Source organism: Astatotilapia calliptera, chromosome 20 (genome assembly GCF_900246225.1).
Source record: "Astatotilapia calliptera chromosome 20, fAstCal1.2, whole genome shotgun sequence".
Classification (NCBI taxonomy): domain Eukaryota; kingdom Metazoa; phylum Chordata; class Actinopteri; order Cichliformes; family Cichlidae; genus Astatotilapia; species Astatotilapia calliptera.
The window spans coordinates 3,705,777-3,725,250 of record NC_039321.1 but is presented as its reverse complement, the minus strand read 5'-3'; the positions used below and the strand labels follow the sequence as shown (position 1 = coordinate 3,725,250).

The 19,474-nt window shown below is 39.8% G+C and overlaps 3 protein-coding genes across 6 annotated transcripts; 1 reads left to right on the top strand and 2 right to left on the bottom strand.

Moving 5' to 3' along the window:
- Positions 1-898: 898 nt before the first annotated feature.
- On the bottom strand, positions 899-7,749 carry gata1b (GATA binding protein 1b). 3 transcript variants are annotated; one of them, XM_026154516.1, is made up of 7 exons: positions 7,237-7,749; positions 7,060-7,150; positions 5,849-6,161; positions 5,629-5,768; positions 2,024-2,149; positions 1,729-1,907; positions 899-1,585 (listed from the first exon to the last, which is right to left on the bottom strand). In XM_026154516.1, exons 2-6 carry the CDS (start codon positions 7,138-7,140, stop codon positions 1,746-1,748), a joined length of 822 nt encoding a protein of 273 aa, XP_026010301.1. In that variant the 5' UTR covers positions 7,141-7,150; positions 7,237-7,749; the 3' UTR covers positions 899-1,585; positions 1,729-1,745. The 3 variants fall into 3 exon arrangements, with proteins under 3 accessions (XP_026010301.1, XP_026010303.1, XP_026010302.1); XM_026154518.1 differs by having other exon boundaries at positions 5,629-5,763; XM_026154517.1 differs by having other exon boundaries at positions 7,060-7,749.
- A 76-nt stretch (positions 7,750-7,825) lies between these two features.
- cdk20 (cyclin dependent kinase 20) lies at positions 7,826-12,506 on the bottom strand. The gene is made up of 8 exons (XM_026154515.1): positions 12,426-12,506; positions 12,171-12,284; positions 11,408-11,596; positions 11,058-11,179; positions 10,407-10,469; positions 9,657-9,780; positions 8,651-8,806; positions 7,826-8,434 (listed from the first exon to the last, which is right to left on the bottom strand). The coding sequence occupies exons 1-8, from the start codon at positions 12,498-12,500 to the stop codon at positions 8,243-8,245; spliced, it is 1,035 nt and encodes a 344-aa protein (XP_026010300.1). The 5' UTR covers positions 12,501-12,506; the 3' UTR covers positions 7,826-8,242.
- Positions 12,294-18,298, top strand: uxt (ubiquitously-expressed, prefoldin-like chaperone). 2 transcript variants are annotated; one of them, XM_026154519.1, is made up of 7 exons: positions 12,294-12,391; positions 13,821-13,946; positions 15,264-15,345; positions 16,431-16,498; positions 16,683-16,790; positions 17,365-17,428; positions 17,784-18,298. In XM_026154519.1, exons 1-7 carry the CDS (start codon positions 12,387-12,389, stop codon positions 17,844-17,846), a joined length of 516 nt encoding a protein of 171 aa, XP_026010304.1. In that variant the 5' UTR covers positions 12,294-12,386; the 3' UTR covers positions 17,847-18,298. The 2 variants fall into 2 exon arrangements, with proteins under 2 accessions (XP_026010304.1, XP_026010305.1); XM_026154520.1 differs by lacking the exon at positions 12,294-12,391 and adding an exon at positions 13,082-13,136.
- The last annotated feature ends 1,176 nt before the right edge of the window (positions 18,299-19,474 follow it).

The window sequence follows — 19,474 nt, the reverse complement described above, 5'->3', positions numbered from 1 at the left end:
AAGCTCAGGCAGTTAAAAAAGAAGAATGAGTGATTCATTTGGAGATTGAGCTTTTTGGTATTTCGACAAACTGGATTATATTTTTATCACTGATTGATATTATGCACGGATTAATCTGACAAGTATTTTCTGTTTAAGTTCTAACTATGCCATCCACTACATTGCTGTGCCGGCATGAACAAACTGAATAATACTTCAGATTACATTTATTCCATTCATTAATATACAGAAAACATACAAATATAGTACTTTTTAGTTCTGCTTTGTGGATATTATAAATGAAATCCAGATTGAAGGCGAAACAACAATTCTTAAGCGAGCAAAGATCCAGATACAAACAGGCAAAATGAAGAAGAAGAAAGAAGAAAGTGTACTTTATTGATCCCCGTGGGGAAATTCCTCTCTGCATTTAACCCATTCACTCTGTGAAGCAGTGGGCAGCCATTGGGCGCCCAGGGAGCAGTGTGTAGGTACGGTACCTTGCACACAGGATATATATATATATATATATATATATATAGATAGATAGATAGATAGAGAGATAGAGAGATAGATAGATAGATAGATAGATAGATAGATAGATAGATAGATAGATAGATAGATAGATAGATAGATAGATAGATAGATAGATAGATAGTAATATAGTATAGTAATATATATATAGTTATATATATCTCGGTCGTTGTGTCCTTGGGCAAGACACTTCACCCGTTGCCTATTGGTGGTGGTCAGAGGGCCCGGTGGCGCCAGTGTCCGACAGCCTCGCCTCTGTCAGTGCGCCCCAGGGCGGCTGTGGGTACAATGTAGCTTGCCGTGAATCTGTGTGTGAATGGGTGGGTGACTAGATGTGTAAAGCGCTTTGGGGTCCTTAGGGACTAGTAAAGCGCTATACAAATACAGGCCATTTACCATTTATTTGTCAAGAAATGTAGAGGGAACATTATTATTTTCTATTATTACATTAAAGCTGAAAGTCTGCACTTCAAGCACATATTGACTGCTTAATGTAAAATCCCAAAACTCAGAGTTTCCCCACGTAAGGATGAATCAGATATTAATAATTAATCAATAACTGATCAGACTTTATGTTAAACTGAGTTTTTTCAAACCTGTTTTCTGGAACGGGTCCTGGATTTAAAGCCATTTCTAAAACGTTGAGTTTTACGTGTGTGAGGCAGCTGAAACTAAACCCAGGCTGTTAATGTTTATCCATTGGATCACATGAGTGATGAGTTCGTCCTGGTAGCTGTCAATAAATGCTGCTGTCAGAAGGAGGGGGGAGTGGAGGAGTGGGGACCCAAATGTAGGAGGCAAAATAAGATGTGTTAAATAACAAAAAGTGAGTCATTTATTGGGCTGGAGACAAGGTCCACAGTAAATACAGCCAACAAAAATCTAAAAACACAGGTGATCACAGAGGACGGCACACAGGAAGCAACAACAGCAGACACGTCTGAAAAGCTTTACCCTCACAAATTTCTCTTCAAGTTGTGTGAGCAGCTCCTGTCTGCAGAGGTTCATGGATTTATTTATTCACTCGATTGTTCTGATAATGAAGAAGAAGGTCCTGAGCTGATGTTTTCCTCTGGTGGATTTATGAAGGTTCAAAACAGAGAGAGATCAGAGGTAATGAGATCCTGAGAATCTAAACATGCACGTTTCTTGCATTACAGTTTATCTGTGACTGAATTCTGACAATAAAACCTAAACTGCTGCAGATCGTTTTACCTGCAGCATCAGGTCACCTAAAACCCGACAACGCTGCTGTCAGCTGCTGTGACATCACTGGGCTGGACACCCTTAGGCAGCTTGGTCTCTGATTGGTCAGTTTTCCTCTTATTCTTAGTGACCACTTTCCGTTTTCTGGTTTGGATTCCATCTTTCTTCAAGGCCAGCGGGCGATTCACCTGCAAACATTTAACAAAGACTCAGCCTCAAAGTACAAGGAACACCTTCTTTGCTGTTTTACTCTTACTAGAGGAAGTAAAGCATGTGGCCAGAGCAGTATTTTAGTTTGTAGTACCCGGTGTAGTCTGTAGTAGAGTCCGCAGGCGTTGCAGACGGCTTCTCCTGCAGAGTTTCTCCTCCACAGCGTCGTGTGCTCAGTCAGACAGTTGACACACTGAGTTCCTTTCCTCTGAATCCTGCTCTGGAATAACACACCATACTGTTTTGAAATATATTTTGAGGTAATTTAACACAATTTTCTTTTTCAAACACGACGTTTTAGAGGGAACAAGAACAAGTTTCCCACAGGAAATCTGATTTTTTCAGTAATAAATAAGAGGAAGAAAACTGGCAGGACTTTCAGTGCATGCCCCTCATCCAGCAGATGGTGGTGGATCTGTTCCTGTTGTTCAATTATTTTCTGAAGCAAAAGCCTCAAAACCAGAAGTTTTACCATCAGAATATAAATGAAGTACCTAAAGTAAAAGTATTCACATTCGTCATATTAGAGGATCAGAATTACTGATCGGTTATTGTGTCACTTTATTGTTTCAGCTGGAGGTGTTTTCCATTACTTATATGGGCAGGGTTAAATATAATAATACTTAATAAGAAGAAGAAGAAGTAGCTAAAATTTTTAAATAATGGTATGGAGTACAAAGTACATTAAAAATAGTATTTTCAATTTAATTTTATTTATACAGCACCAAATCACAACAACAGTTGCCTGAAGGTGCTTTATGTGGTAAGATGGACCCTACAGAGAAAACCCAGCAAACATATGACCCCCTATGAGCAAACACATTAGCGACAGTGGGAAGGAAAAACTCCCTTTTAACAGGAAGAGACCTCCAGCAGAATCAGGCTCAGGGAGAGGCGGGGCCATCTGCTGCGACCGGTTGGGGTGAGAAAAGGAAGACAGGATAAAAGAACAGTATAACAGCATCTAAGTAAAAAGTAGTAGAAACGTGTCAATAAAGTAAAAGTACATTAAAATTGTGCTTCAGTAAATGTACTGAGATACATTCCATCACTGGTCTTGTCAGCAGAAATAAAAAGGTTTACAGCCTGATCGCAGCTGTTTTAATGACCTGCTCACTTTTGAGTTTGTTAGTTTCATGACTGCTTTGACTGACCCAGCACAGGCGGGCGTCCGCTGGGCTTCACCTCCACTCATCTGAGTCTCTACAATGGACCTCTAGACCTTGTTTTTGTATGAACAGACCATCGGAGCAGTCTGTGCTGCAGTGTGACTGAAATTTTGTGTTTTTGTTTCTGAATCTGCGACCACGCAGGGGTCCACATGGGTCCAACTGACAAAACTGATGTCATCAAATGGTGAGCATGAAGCTCCGCGCAGACGTCCAACTTTTTAATGACTGCTTGGACTCTTTCACGCAAACATAAAGTGCACCCAAATGCCCTTTGAGCCGACTTCAAGCAGACTTCAAATAAGTATAACAGAAATAACTCATCCATCATCTATGCAGTCGTTCTGGTTTGAAACCGAATGTAACCCCTAGTTATGTGCACAAATTAGTTAACTAGCATTTAACTAATGATCTCTGTGTCTGTGCACTGCCCCTGTACAGCTTAAGGATGCTGCTTACTAATGAAGCAGCACCAGCTGCTGAATAAGCGAGCATTTGAAACGTGTTCCCTTCTAACTCGAACCAACCAAATAAAAACAGTAAAAAACAAAAATGCAAAGGTCCCGACGGCACAAACCGGAGCGAAGCATCTTTGCGTCTACGTCCATCTTTTATAAACAGTCTAGGATTTTAACCCCGACCACAATCTTTTCCTCAACCTCAGCAAACAGCAAAAGCAGAAGTAAACAAGGAGTGAAAACAAAAGTCTGCTGTGAGTGAAACCGAACACAAACCGAGCTCCCCAACGGCGCACTACACCTGCCTTCTTACACTGTTACCACCATTGCTTACACATTTACAACAGCACTCCAAATAATGGTTATCAATTAGTTTCCAAAGCAATAATTAGCTCTTAATATTTATATTTTTATTCCTCGTGAACAGTAAAAAAAAAACAAAAAACAATTACCCAAAATTAACTTGAAGTTTTATTATAAAGTGTTAGATGGTGTTGTTCATATTGTTCATCACTGGGTATCATAAATAGTTAAGAATTAGTCTGTCAATCAGAGGAGCCACTGAGGCAGGCAGCTGTTCAGGGCCCACGCCAGTAACTTCAAACTACAATGACCTGATCTCCCTAAGAATGCCTGAGCTGGAGTTTTGATCAAACCTGATAACTGATGCGATCAATGAAAATGGTAAATGGTAAATGGCCTGCATTTGTATAGCGCTTTACTCAGTCCCTAAGGACCCCAAAGCGCTTTACACTACATTCAGTCATTCACCCATTCACACACACATTCACACACTGGCAATGGCAAGGTACATTGTAGCCACAGCTGCCCTGGGGCGCACTGACAGAGTGAAGAGGGGAAGAAGAAAAAAAGAGGAAGATTTTGGCTTTAAACAGTGGTTAGCTTGGCCTGCAGAGCAGCCTGGTGTGTTTATCTCCGCAGGCTGTCACATGACTGAGTTGAGGGTGTATGGCGGGAGTCAGAGTCAGGACACCACCGGTACACTGTAGACCGAAGGAACTAGTAAATATGGCATAAATATCTTACAACCAGCCAGCTTGGTCCTGGCATCATTACTGAGCTAAACCTGGTCTCTTCCATTTCTACAGTTGCTGGTTTACTCTCTGTTTTATTGGGCACCAGTAACAGAGTGAAAACTGCCATCTTGAACAGTTTTCTCTAGTTCACTGATGACAGCTGTGTCTGCTGGGGCTAACTGCCAAAGCTGTGAATGCTAACTTATGAAACTGAGACGCAAAGAAATTTGGATGTGTATGCTAAGGTACTCTGATTACTCTGATGTACTGGTGTAAATTACTGTGCTGTGTGTACTTTATTGTCCATTCATACATTCTCTTCTGCTCATCCTCATCAGGGTCACCCATCCCAGCTACCACAGGACAAACAGAGAGACGACAACCGCTCACACGTACATTCACACGTATGGGTAATTTAGAATTCTAATTCTATAATGTGAAATAATTTACTACATCCCTTCATTAAGTTTTCTCAGAATGATTACGTTTCTGGCACCAGCAGGAAAGAGAAGGGTTTGGTCCAACCTTTAAATGTTAACTATAGGTTCAGGATTCCACTTTTAACTGCTTATACTGTATGTACAACGTGCTCTGAAGAGTCCCCATGACAGGACGTCATGTTCCCGTTTGTCATGTCAGTTCAGTCATCAGAAACAAAAAAAATGATCTTTGAAAGTGATATACGTTCTTACTTATATTACTATTTATAATGTGAATTTCTGCCAAAGGCCCCAACAGACACCAGAATCATCAATGACTGCAACTTTGCAAGCAATTTTTATTATATAAAAGATAAATTAAAATAGATACAGATGCCTGTGAGGGACTTAATTAAAATTAAAACAATAATGTAAACTTCAAAAAAACTCTTCATATATCTATATAAAATGTTATATATAAAAGTCCTACCTGCTGTACAGTGTAGAATTTTAATTTTCTGATGCTCATTTTAAATTGGTGCAATATTATCAATAAAACACGATTTTCAAATTAAAACGTTAATACAATTTTTCAAATACGTGTGTGTCATCTTACAGCTCGTCTCTTCGGTCTCAGCAGCGGTGTGTTGTTGGCTTCCTGTCCGAGGCTGCAGGTGTTACACAGGAGTCGACCTGCAGCGTCTCGCCTCCACAGGGGGGCGCTCTGCATCCCACAGCTCACGCACTCGCGCTGCTCTGAGCAAACGATGACAAATTACACATCAGCACAAAAGACACACACGCAGATCTACTAGCACAGGCAGGTAAATACTCACCTGGTCCACATCCCTGCCTCCAAGACAGACTGTCAGGTAGCATCCAGTCACCTGCAGAGGGGGAGGAGGGTGTGTACAGGTTGCCATGGTAACTGTTACATCCAGGTGTTGAGGAGAGGAGGTGGGTGGGGGATGGAATCAGAGCATGATTACTATACAAGGATGAAGAAGATGCAGGTGGGATGTAAGCAGGGCTCGGTGACTGACAGCTGGAATCATTCAGCCAGAGGCAGGGGGTGAGGAGGAGCGAGGGAGGGGCCTCTTGGGATGTGCATGGTGATTGGAGGAAAGTGTCTGAAAGGACAGGCCCCACCTGAAAAGAGATCATATCAATGTAAGAGAAACCTGCATCTGACATCTAACAGATCAGCTCATATCAAAACTACCGCAGGCTCCCTGACCCCTGAGGAGCCCGGCTGTGGGGTCAGTGACCTAACAGAAAAGGCGTAACAAGAATAAATAAATATATCATATATACATCAATATATAAATCAACTAAATATCAGATGAGGAAACTTTGTTATGTTTGATGAAGGTCAGGCGCTCTGGACGCGTCACAAAAGAAGAAACAAATAATTTCCTGTAATTACTTTTAAAATGGCCTCAGAAGGCCTCGTTCTTTGAGGAATATCAGGAATTTTTGTAAAATCAGGGCCACATTCATCGAACCGAGCTAAGCTGCAACCCCTTTAGTCCCCGGGTACCATCTTTGATACACACGTTTTTTGGGTGTTTTTGAGACATCTGCATCATCAGTGTGATTTCTTTCCCCTGAAAAGCCTAAATAAATTACACAATACTTTTTTAAACATTTTTTTAAATGCCAGACGTCGCAAATACGATACAAATGTAAAGTCATATGCAGAAATTCAAATTTCAAGATTTTTTCAAACTAATTTGTCAGATGTTTCAATAAACTCTCCATTTTCCAAAAAAAAAAAATTCAATCTTCTTTCGAAGAGCTAAACGTGTGCATAAGAATCACCAAATAATTTATGGCGAGCCAAATAACATTTGTCAATAACATTATCAGGACGGCACTTTTTACTTCTGTACAGGTAAAAGCACATTAAAGCAAAAACATTAACTACTTATTCAGAAGAAAGAAAACCCCACTCCATATGTTTATTGAACATCAGATTACATACTTCCATACTTGTACTTGATTACATTTTGACTCCATAAGCAGGAATATAATAAAAGACTCTCACCTTCGTACTGAAGCTTGTTTCAGATCTGTTGGACGTCACAGCAGAAGACCAATAAGCTAACGGCAAATAGTTTGACATCATCGCTGAATTTCTAAGAGGAGGAAAGAAAAATTAAAGACTGAGTGAGTGCTCTCTCTAACACAAAGTATCACTGCTCTATTTTCTGATGGTACTCACAGAGGCTGAAGAGCTTTGAGGGCTTTAACTTCCTCTGAATGCTGCTCTGGGGTCTGAAGGAGGGCGACCAGGAGGAAGAGGAGGTGTCTGACTCCTCCTACAAATTCTGACGTGGGTTTTTTGAAGGGGATTTTTTTTATTATTGAAATTTTGAGTTTCCAGTGTTTACATAGCTGTTATCATTTACTGCTGTAAACATGGTATAATATGAGATCACTGTCAGACTACTGGAGTCCAGGTTCAGCCCACAACTGGCCTCAAAAACACATCAAAAAGTAAAGAAAAGAAAAAAATTGTTCTTCTACTTTTCCTGGTCTGCTGTTCCAGTTGTGGACGCTCTAGTTAAACATCGCCACACACAGTACTGAGGTCAGTGTGTGTACAAATAATCACTAATCCACAGGTTCAGTCTGCTCTTACACTCCGTTTCAGTCAGTTTTCTTTACTCTTGGTTCTGTAAGATGTCAGTGAGTGCATTCTTTGATATGGTTGTCTCAGGCACACAGCTCACGCTGTAAACACATCATTATTTTCAAGATTAATCCTCAGAAATTACATATTTAAAGGGAAAAAATGGTCAGGAACCAACCCAACTTCTCCACACTTTACTTTAAATAAAACTCACAACATGTTTCATAAACAGAACAGAAACAAATATTTTTAGAATAAAAATCTGCTTGATTTCGTGTGGGTTTTTTTTTTCATTATTCCATCCTTTTACCAAATGGAGACCCAGTGGAGCTAAACATTAATTCCTTTTAGTCGATAAATTCAGTGTGTGGAAATTTAACTGTATTAGGTCATTTTCTCACGGTTATAAGTGGTTACAGAAGAGGTTCAGGCTCAGGAAAGACCGTCAGAAATCTTCTGTGTGAGCTAAAGTTCATAAAACAATGAGGATTCAGTCCGAAGGAGAGGATTTAGTAAACTAGATAATAAATAAATATATAAAACAAGATTAACTGGTATAAGAGCAGCTGAGAGATGGTAAAGATCAGCGGTCAGTTCAGAGGCAGGAAGCGTATCCCTGTATTAGGGCAGGGTCTACCATACTGTTCTGCAATGGTAGGTCCACTGAGAAGTCAGTGGGCGGAGCCTGGAAACGTTGGCGAGGGGGTCGCCCTCCCCTTTCAGGGATGGGCAGCTCTGAGTGGTGAGCAGGAATTGGCGAAGTGAAGAAATATGGATGGAGGAGAGCCTGCAGTAAGGAGGAGAGGACATGGAGAGCACCGATCAATAATCAGGTTATTAACCTTTATCTGAGTGATAATGGGTGATAAACAGACCACAGTGATCAGGGAAAATATAACGGCTATGTCCCAAGAAATGATTCTTTATGTAAAAATGAGAGGACCTCTGACCGAGCCCTGAGGAACTCCGTTTTTAAACTTAAGCTCTGCTTCAGGTTTCTTACCTCTCTGGCTGAGCAGCGCTGTTTAGATGGATACACCAGGAACTTATAGAGCAGGTCCACTGCCTGAGGGGGCGTGTCAGGGATGATTTCCTCCAATGGGATCGCTGGATTCTCCTTAAAGGTGATTTTATTGTAATCTGGCAACTCCACTATCTCCTGGAGACAGACAGGAGAGGGATTAAAATGTTTTAACCAGTTTCACAGCCATAAAAGAAAAGAACAAGACAAAATTAAACTAAAGCATTATTTTACCTCAGCCTTCAGATAAAATCTCACACAGACCACAAAAATGGCACCAGACTTCAAACAGTTGTTGGTTTTTAGAGTAAATTACACAGGATCAATTTTAGGTCCAGTTTAATTTCTCTACATATTTATCATAATTTACTGCTAGTCTACTGGATTTCCTTTAATCTTAAACTAAACATTTTAAATAAAGCTAACTGGAGACCAACCAATATTTCAGGCAGATGATTGCAGGCCTATCACATATAATAATATACTGATGATGATTATAATGTAGACTATGCACTAAAAAAAATTATTTTTAAAAAATAACACATTTTGTCTTTTTAGCACATTTAAATTTAATGAACATGGATATCGGCGGATATTTATATGCACTATGTGCAAAGATGAAAGAGTAAACACTGCCACTGAGTGAATACATGTGGAAATTAGGCATCCTCATTGTGTTTACATTTTCAGAATATCAATTTATATAAAAGGCAGAATGTGTGAGATGATAATTTGATATAAAGCTTAATAGTTTAAGCTTTATATCAAATAGCTTAAACTATTAAGCTATTTGATATAGCTTAATAGTTATATTAGGTTAATAGTTTAACCTAATACAAAAAGATCCCTAAGAGATCTTTTTGTATTAGGTTACATTAATGTATATCATTAATGTATATTAATGAATATACATTCATTAATATACATTAATGAATGTATATTAATGTAACGTCCCCTGAAGTGATGGAAAAACCAGTGTGTGTCTTACAGGCCAACTGTCCTGAGTCGGGGTTCCCAGCACTCTGAGGACACAGCAGAGCTGCTCGATGTCGTTCTCTCCAGGAAACAGAGGAGACGAGTTCAACAGCTCCCCAAAAATACAGCCGACTGCCCTAAAACACACACACAAGCACTCACACACGGACTAAACAGAAAGCTGTGACTTCAGACTGCTGCTGCCCCCTGCTGTTCATCTCTGATCACTGGACCCATTTACACCTGAGCAGGAACTGTGAACACTAACAGAGTGAGTGTACGGAAGCTAAAGCTTACTCTTTCTATGTTACATGGTCCCATGTTACATAGTATGTTAAAGAATAATATATAATAAAATACGCTGATACAGGAAAAGAATACAAGCATGCACAACAGAAACAAAAGCATCCAGGTTTATTGAGTAAAAGCTAAACAGCGGAGGATTCACAGTAGATAATCAAATCAAATCAAATTTATTTGTATTGCACATTTAAAGACCAAAGTACACCAAAGTGCTTTCCAGTAAAACCATGATACAGATAAAATCACAATATAAAATATGAATTACAGATATAAAATAATTACATAATATAAATGCAGAGCCAGGTGAAAAATCACACTAATTAGCCTCGAATGCCTGGTTAAATGTAAGTCTATGTAATGTAAATCTATATAATGTAATGTAAGCTGTAATGGTCGAACAACAGCAAAAAAATAATACTGTGGGCGCTACTTTTAGCAGCATTTTCAGGGTTGTACTTACCACAGGTCGACTCCCTCGTCATACTTTCGGGCTCCGTACAGCAGCTCAGGGGCCCTGTACCATCTAAACACACAGTGGTCAAATGTAACTGAGCACATTTACTGCACATTACTGATAAAGTACTGATGTCCAGTTGAAAGTGGTGATTATTTTAGAATGAACTGAACCAGCAAGTCACATGACATGGCGACTTTAACATGATTATTATTCACAGGCGTAATGAGCACCTCAAATCTGAATATGTGAATCTGTTCTGTGACACATTTGTTCACCAGTCGAGCTTTAAAGCAAGTCTGAGTGAATATTTAAAGTATCATCTGACTGCATTTTACATGTCACCACGTGGATTTTTCCCAGCAGCACTAAAGCTAATGCTGTGTTAGTGCTACTTTACTTTATAGAGCCATTTTCTGTATTACATTCAGCCTTTTAGATACTGCATTACTGCATTTTATATACAAAAGTACTTACTTTTAGGTTCATTATATTGCATTTAAATTTTCACTCGAGATCTTTCATTTTACTGTCATTTTTCTATTTAAATGAGCATTTTGCTCTTCGTGTTTTGTACCTCACTGAGTTCTTTTGGTAAGTCATACTGTATTTTATTTTGATTAGCTAAAGCTAGCTGCTAAATAAAGTCATATTTACCTGGTGGCCACCTGGTGGCTGTACAGCCTCTCTCCCTGCTCGCTGAATAGCCGGGCCAGACCAAAGTCTGCAATCTTCAGGTGGCCTGAGGAGCTGATGAGCAGGTTTGCTGGTTTCAGATCCTGCAAACACACAAACGTCACTTTATAATGGTTTGATTTATTTTGTTAAAGCAAAAGAAACCCAAACTCTCCACATATTTCACATATTTTCAGCTTTTCATTTATTATGAATAACCAACAGTATTTAAATATCCTTGTATGTTTAAGTGTTGCTTGTTACAAACGCAGGATTCACTGAGAAAACAGTCAGATGACTCATTAATGATAATAACTGTTAGCTGCGCTCACCCGGTGCATGACATTGTTGTGATGCAGGAAAGCCACGCCCTTCAGCAGCATCATCATGTAACTTTTGACCTGCGCAGGAGTCAGAGGGCGCTGGGAATTCCTGATGACCTCAGAGAGGTCAGACAGCATGAAGTCGAACACCAGGACGAAGCCCGTGCCGTGAGGAAAGACGTCCTTCAGCTTCACCACCTGAGGAGGAAGTCACAGAAAGAAGTCCTGCATCCCTTCAGACTCCAGACACTCTGCAGCTTCTTATAATTTTCTCATATAGCCTAATCTCCTTTTTATTAACATGTCTGTTATGCTCGGCTCTGTTCTTGCTGCTCTGCTCTGATTGTCTATGTTTTCCATGTACGAATTTTTGGTTTCTGTTATATCTTGTTTGTGATATCCCCCCAGCCACCAGGGGAGCTGGAGTGTATCCCAGCTACCATAGGGGAGAGGCAGGGTACACCCTGGACAGTCTGTTGCAGGGCTAACACATAGAGACAGACAACTATTTGTACTCACATTCACACCCATGGGCAATTTAGAATTACCAATTAACCTAACCCCACTAACTGCATGTTTCTGGACTGTGGGAGGAAGCCAGTGTACCCGGAGAGAACCCAGGGAGAACACGCAACCTCCACACAGAAGGGACTCATACTCAGGACCTTTTTGCTGTGAGGCAGCAGTGCTACCCACCGCACCGCTAAACACTAATCAAATTTTAAGATTAAAATGACTCTTATCTGTAAAAACTCTCTGCACATTCACTCACATGCTCGTTGTCCTTGATCTCCTGCAGTGCTTTAATCTCCCTCAGAGCCTGGTTCGGAATGCCGTCTTCCAGCCTCCTCAGAGCCACTTTCTTCAGAGCCACCGTCTCCCCTGTCTAACACACAAGAGCATTTCCATGTCACATTTCTAAGCCGCTGAGGTTAGACTCCAAATTTAATGCTGATCGGATTACACAAAGAAAAGGGGGGGGAAAGAAATGAGGTAAGATGCAGACATAAAAGCACCAGTCCGTCACCTCAATATGTTTGGCCTTGAAGACTATGCCATGAGCTCCTTCTCCTGTCCGACCCAGAATGTTGTACTGCTCCATGTTTTCAAGAGCGTGTAAAACAGCTTCAGTTAATCTGGATTTAATCTGGTCACAACTCTCACTGATTTTTTTTTTAATTCAAAGAGTGGTTTGAAGTAAACCCCCAATGATGTACAAATTAGCTCCTTGGAGCAGAAAACCAGAGAGAGGAACGCCAACCTCGAACTTCACTCATAAATTAAGCTGTTCACGATGCTGCGCACGTTTTCTCAATAAGATATAGTTATTAAACTATTATCTTAAGCCCAGTAAAAGTTTAAACCGTTAACTTACATTCGGCTTGTATTACATATGCAACAACAAACAGCTGTAAAGAAAAGTCTCTCAGAAAATAAATCCTGAGACAGCTAGCTGTTGGCTAACGTTGCCTTGGCAACGTCTTAACTCCGATTACCCAGCTAAAATTTTAAAACTTGTCACTGTTTAACTTCTGCTCCCGCAGACACGCACGCTTGTTAAGAAAGAAACTACAAAAACGACGATATGTAATTTTTTAATACGCATTTTCATTTAGGACGTTTTAATAATTGTTTTAATAATTGTCCTGTTACAGTAGCTAGCTACAGATCCGCCCGTGGTCTGCCATGTTTGTTTACAGTGACGTCATGAGACAGGACCACCATAGAGCCAGAGCAGGTAGAAAGCATTAGGCAGAAACAATGTTTTATTTTATTTTTGATTCCTTTTTGTTGCTCTTGTTCGCTGTTTCATTTTTTAACGTACAAACTAAACAATTTGACGTGAACATTTCATTCGATTAATGATTAAAAAGCAATTTTGTTTTTCACCCTAGTTTATAAAGCACGTCTTTTGAACTGTATAGAGATGTACTTGATGTGTCTAAAATTTAAAATCTGCTCAGGCAAATCCTTCTAATTTCCCTGACCGACAGACAGACTTTTTTTAATCCAATTGGGAAATTCTTTTTTACAGCAGCACGATAAAGAATAAAAATTATTCACTCCGTACTGGTATTGTACATAACGAAAAAGGCTTTCTATTCTAGTATATTAAAAAAAATAAAGTAAGGCTTTTTTTGAAATTCCGAATTTATGCTATCATTAGTTGACAAGCGTTTGCTGTCGTTTTGTCTTTTCTGTTCTCACAAAATCTATTCTTTGGGTTTATTTGGAAACCCGGAAGTACTTGTTCACAGTTTCTTCCCATCCGGTGTAGAGTGGCGTGTTTACGTCCTGTGTTAAGCATGCTAGCCGGAGAGTTTGGTGTCCAGAAACATTAACGTTTACGACAGAGAAATCGGGTAGTTGGCAGCTGGACTTTATCTGCAGCTCAACCGGATGTTTGTTCTGTTGTTTGTAGCTTCTTTAAAAGAGAAGACAGTGAAGAAATGTCTGCTCCCGACAATGCCACAGCTAGACCTAACGTGGACCAGAAGGTGCTGCAGTATGAAACCTTCATCAATGAAGTCCTGAAGAGAGACTTACAGTAAGAAGACACTACCGCTGATGTCTGAACACAGTTTATTATGTCCGTACAGAAAGCTTTATTCAGTTACAGAACTTTAAAAACTAAAGTAAAAGAAATGTAATCTGTAGTTAAAGTAGTGCAAAATACTTGTGTAGATAGATAGATGTAGATATGAACTCAGATTTTTTTCCTGGCAGACTTTGAGCAGGTAGTAGAGGCGATATGAAGGTCAATGAGGAGTGACTACAAATTAAAGTAATTTAAAGCTTAATTAACAGCCTAATAAATGTCAAGTCTCACAGCTGCTGATTGTATAATAGTGCTGGTGTCATTTTTGGTCCCCCTCTGTGCCTTAATTACTTGCAGACTGATTATTAAATACTTACACTCACAGGTCACTTTATTAGGAATACCTGCTCAACCCAAATATCTCATCAGCGATTCATATGCCAGCAACTAAATGCATTTAGGCATGTAGACGTTGTCAAGACAGCCTTTGCGTGCAATGTGTTTTTAATACAGTGGGATTGTCATACATGTCACTGCTGTGCCAGCACTGCAACAACTGGGTCAACAAACCAGACAGAACTGGGAGCGTTTTGACCACACTAAGAGGAAACATCTCAAATACCGTACTGCTTCACATTCTGCAGCCTGTACTGCAGAGCAGAGCTCAGCATGAGCTAACAAAGTGCGAAGCACATCCAGTTATGTTAATTTACAGCTTTATATTGTTATTCTTGCACACTATGACACTAGAGTAGCTTTGCATGATTCATAGTAATCATGCAAAGCTACTAATTATTACTAAAATAAATTTTTTTTGCCTTTGACATGACCGGTGTAGCTCCTCAGACAGCAGGTGGGTGGGCTATATTAGGGATATCTCTTCTCAATGACATCATACAGATTCAAGACTTGGAAAAGTATTTAGAGGAACCTAAGGCCTTAGCCTTTGGTTCACATGGGTTACTTGTACATGCACAGACCCGACTGGTTGTGTTTAATGTGAACACTGAGAATTTTATTAGGGTGTAAGAAAAGAAATACAGAAATTACTTTGTACAGTTACAGAACAAAATGGTGCAAAAATCTAAAAACTACATGTAAGAAGGAGCTCAGTTATATAGAAAGGATACAATAATGAGTTTGAATCTGTTGTAAGTACACATGTGTGATGGATAAGAAGGGTAGATCTAATCTTACAGGTATTTATGTGGTTCTTCAGGTTGGCATCTGACTGTTTGGTGACACAGACTAAAGAGCTGAATTATTTTGGTCCATCTGAAGGCGTTAATGTTCTCTGTAAATCAAGTGATGGCTGTCGTTTGGCAGGAAGGTGGTGGAGCAGAGGGATCAGGTTTATGAGAAGATCTCTCAGTACCTGCAGCTGAAGAACACCATACAGAGTCTGCAGGTAAACGCACACAAAATGTATTGTGTTATTTTGAAGGCCTGTAGGTTTTTCAGTTTAGAAAAGAAGAGATTTCCACATTAAACTGGAGATCGTTGTAGTGATTCCCAAGTGTTTGTGCTGGCTGTCATTCTCTGTTCATGTTAAACGCTTCAGTCTGCTGGTTAATGAGCTGCAGACTGAACTCTGCTGATATAGACATCTCTCTCTGTAGCTTATCTGTGTGAGCTGTTTCTGTAATTCAGCACACTCTTCTGTGAGGAAAGGTGGAGGAGCTTATCGCACCTCCATCAATACAGCTGAGCCTCACTGCAGCTGTTTATCCAGCAGATCAATACGTGTGGCTCATTAGGCCGAGAGCTGTGAACCCAAACCTCCATCGTCTGGATCAAAGAGCCTGAAACTACAGCTGAAAAAAAAAAAAACATTCAGACATTTTACCTCCACTTTTCAGATATTTGAAAAGATACTTTTTTATTTGTTTTTATTTTATTTAGAGGATAGAAGTTTTAATTTTAGTTTTCAGATATTTTTAAAATAATTTTCATAATCATTGATGTCTGTGTAGGTTTTCAGTCATCCGGGTCATGGTAATCTAAGGAGCTTGGAAATAAAAGCGACTCAACTTCTTTAAGTTTCTTGAAGACGTTTCATCCAAGAAGCTTCTTCAGTTCTAAAACCAAACAGTGGAGAGTCCCAGGTATTTAAGTCCTAGTGGGAGTTGTCCCATAAGAGGGTCGTTGACCGACTATTGATCGTGTGCCTCATCACACACCTTGGCTCATGTGATGTAATATTTTGAATTCTCCACTATTTGGTCTTAGAACTGAAGAAGCTTTCCAGCTGAAACGTCTTCAGTCGCTTTTCTTTCCAAGCTCCTTACATATTCACTGATATATTTTTCTGCGGAAACCCCTCCAAACAAGCCAAACTCATTCAGTCTCTTTTCTAACTGTCATGTCATGAACTTTAACCTCTAACATGCTAATTGAGGCCTGTAGATGCTGAGATGAGTACTTTTTTCTCTGAGCTTGGGCCGCCTGTTCCACGAGTGAATGAAAGTCACACTCTTCTTTGTGTTCCTGCAGGAGGCGGGCTCTCAGCAGCTGAAGACTGACGTTGATCTTGGCTGTAACTTCTACGTTCAGGCTGAAGTGTGAGTTGCTGACACACGAAGGTCATCAGCAGCTGTTCTGCATTCAAACAGGCACAAATGCTGCATTTAGGCTAATGAAATGTGCTGCGAGACTCCAGAGAGGCTAGAGGATCCGTGCTCTGTGTTTCCGAGAGGAATTCACTTCCTGTTTAAACTCAGTTCTCGTTTTCTTTTCCTCCATCAGCGAGGACTCATCCAGGATGTTTGTGGCCGTTGGTTACGGTTTCTTTGTGGAGATGACTCACGACGAGGCTCTGAGGTTCATCGAGAAGAAGACGAGTCAGCTCACAGCGTGAGTTCATTGTCACTGTAACACTGTTAAGATTAAAAGTAGGAGAAAAAAGCATAAAAATTTAATTGTTTCAGATATGTTTCAAATGAAGGTCAGGATTTCACTTTGTTGTGAAATTATTTGAAAAAAATATGTTAGAACTATTTATTTTGAAGTGTCCTGATTTTGTTTTTAGATATTTTTGGTGGGTTTTCTGAACATCTATGATTTTATTATTAATTTTATCTTTAGATATTTCTCAAGTATTTTTTTCACACTTAAATTTTCCAGTTTAAAACATTGATATTTTTGTTGTATTTTTTTTTTCTGACAAATTCCTGTTTTTATTGTACTTAAAAATTACGTTTTATTTGTTTTATTTATTTATTTAGAATTATTGGAATTATTGCTATTTTTTTATTTTATATCTTTTGTAAGATTTTTTTTTAAAATTTTTATTATTATGATTGATTGTTTTTTTATGATTTGTTGTTGCAGACTGTCTATTAGCTAGCTCATGTTAGCTCTTTGCTAGCACTGTCACTTTCTCTGAATGAGAGATGCTAGCCATGCTAACCCTGTGTTTGTGTTACAGCTTCACTGAGCAGCTCACAAAAGACTCTGCCAAAATAAAAGCCCACATCCGCATGGTGCTGGAGGTCAGTTTCTTCTCAGGCGGATTATAGGACAGTTTTTATATAATAATAGTTTCTGTTGGGTGCAGGAGTTTTCCTCTGGCTTATACTTAAGTACTAAATAACTTGTTACTCATTTCTGAGGATTTTACAGTCAGTGAAGTTTGAACATTGAACTGGAAATAAAAAGTTTTGCCCACCTGATGAAAAATAATCAAGATCAGATTTGAATATGTTCAGTTAAAAAACTGTTTTTCAGTATTTACTGGTGACAAAAGGGTTAAAATAGTCAGATTTATCTGATTTATGATCAGATGTTAAAGAAGCAGGTAAAGAATCTGATTGGCTGCTCTTTTCTTCTTCATGTTTCCCTCCTCAGGGTTTGAGGGAGCTGCAGGGCCTGGGCGACCTGCCAGAGAGCAGAAGAGGAGACGTTTTTTAGACTTTCCCGCCTGACCAGCTGCAGAGGACGGGTTAACGAAAGCCGGCTGCTGATGTCAACGGTGTGCTTTGGGAAAACAGGGTCGAGGAGAAGGAAAGATTTCAGGTCTAAAGCCTGAAAGTCGTCACAGAGCTGAAGAGGAGGATTAGTGCCTGAGCCTTCTCAGAGTCAAAACTCACAGTCATGAAACGCCTACACTCGACGTGACTTTGTGTCTTTGTGAAACTCGTCTGTTGAAAATCAGAGAATATTCCTGTTTTTTGTTGTCTTCAGTGTCACATTGAAAAGGGGGCTGCTCAGAGATGATCCTGCAGCCTCTAAACAGACACTTTCAGTCAATGTGACAAATTCAGGTTCAAACAAACCTGATCTCATAGGTTGAAAACAATGTGACAGGAAGTGAGTGATGTTTCACTGTTTGGAGTTTGAAATAAATTGTTTTGTGAAAATGATCCAGACAGCTTTCCTTCCTTCGGTTTGTTGGACCTGTGCTCAAGGTGTTTCCTGGGCTTTCATAGAAATTCTTTGGATGTTTTACTGAATCTTTGAGGATTTCACTTTTTTTTCCCCTGACTAGCTGTTTTCTAAAGTTCTTTGAGAATGATGTGTTTATTCAGGTGTTTCAGGACTTTTAGCATCGTCCAGCCTCCTCCTGGAAACCCTGCTGAGGCTGATCCGACACCAGGATGGGTCCACATTAACGGGTGGTTACTCTCCTCTCCTGGTTCTCTCTTGAGCCATCTTGAAGTTTTCTCATCTGTTTCAGTGGTAATACAGATGTCTGTTCTCCTTAATCTTCTCTTTAATGCCCAACAAGTTGAAGGCTTTAGACACAACACCACCTCATCCGGCCTCCACTGGGAGACACTTTGCTCTCCATTCAGCTTGCTGACAGCCGGCCTCTTCTACGGCGGTCAGCCATCCTCCAGGAGTGGGGCTGGTGACTCCCCTTTGCCAAACACGGTGTGTCTCTGGTTTCCACAGTTCGGTCCAAGTTCATGTTCTCTTTGATCCTGCTGCCTCATTCCCACCATCTTCCTCCTCGACTGCTGTTCTCTTCCTGGACTAAGCAACACGTCTTTCGCTTTGATGATGTCACGACAGGAAGCCGAAGAGGCTCCCAGACCAGCCCTGGCTGTTGTCATCACTCCCACCTGCTGCAGTCTGCTGCTCAAACAGCCTCCTCTGCCCCCCGCCTCCTCCCTGTCCCCACTTCACGCTCAGCTTTGGCCATATTTGGATCTCTGTACTGCCACACTTCTCTGGCTCTCCCCACTTTGAGCTTTTTGTACTATTCCTTTGTACGTTATTCCTCATGATAAACTTTTTACATGTCAGTAATTTTTTCAATAATATTTTTAAATGATGTTCATTCATTCTATGGACTAATAAGCTTCCAAAACAGGTTTCAGTTATTTTAATATTTTGAAATATTTATTTTGCTGAACATGTGTCCATATTTGTCTTATTTTCTTATTGTTAGTACAAACGTAGTACAATTTTCTCTATGTTAGTACTTTTTAATTATTTCTACTTTTTTTTTTATAAATATGTTTCAGACATTTTACTGATTTAAAAAAACATATTTTACTAATATAACATTTATATGGAGTAATTTAAAAGATGAG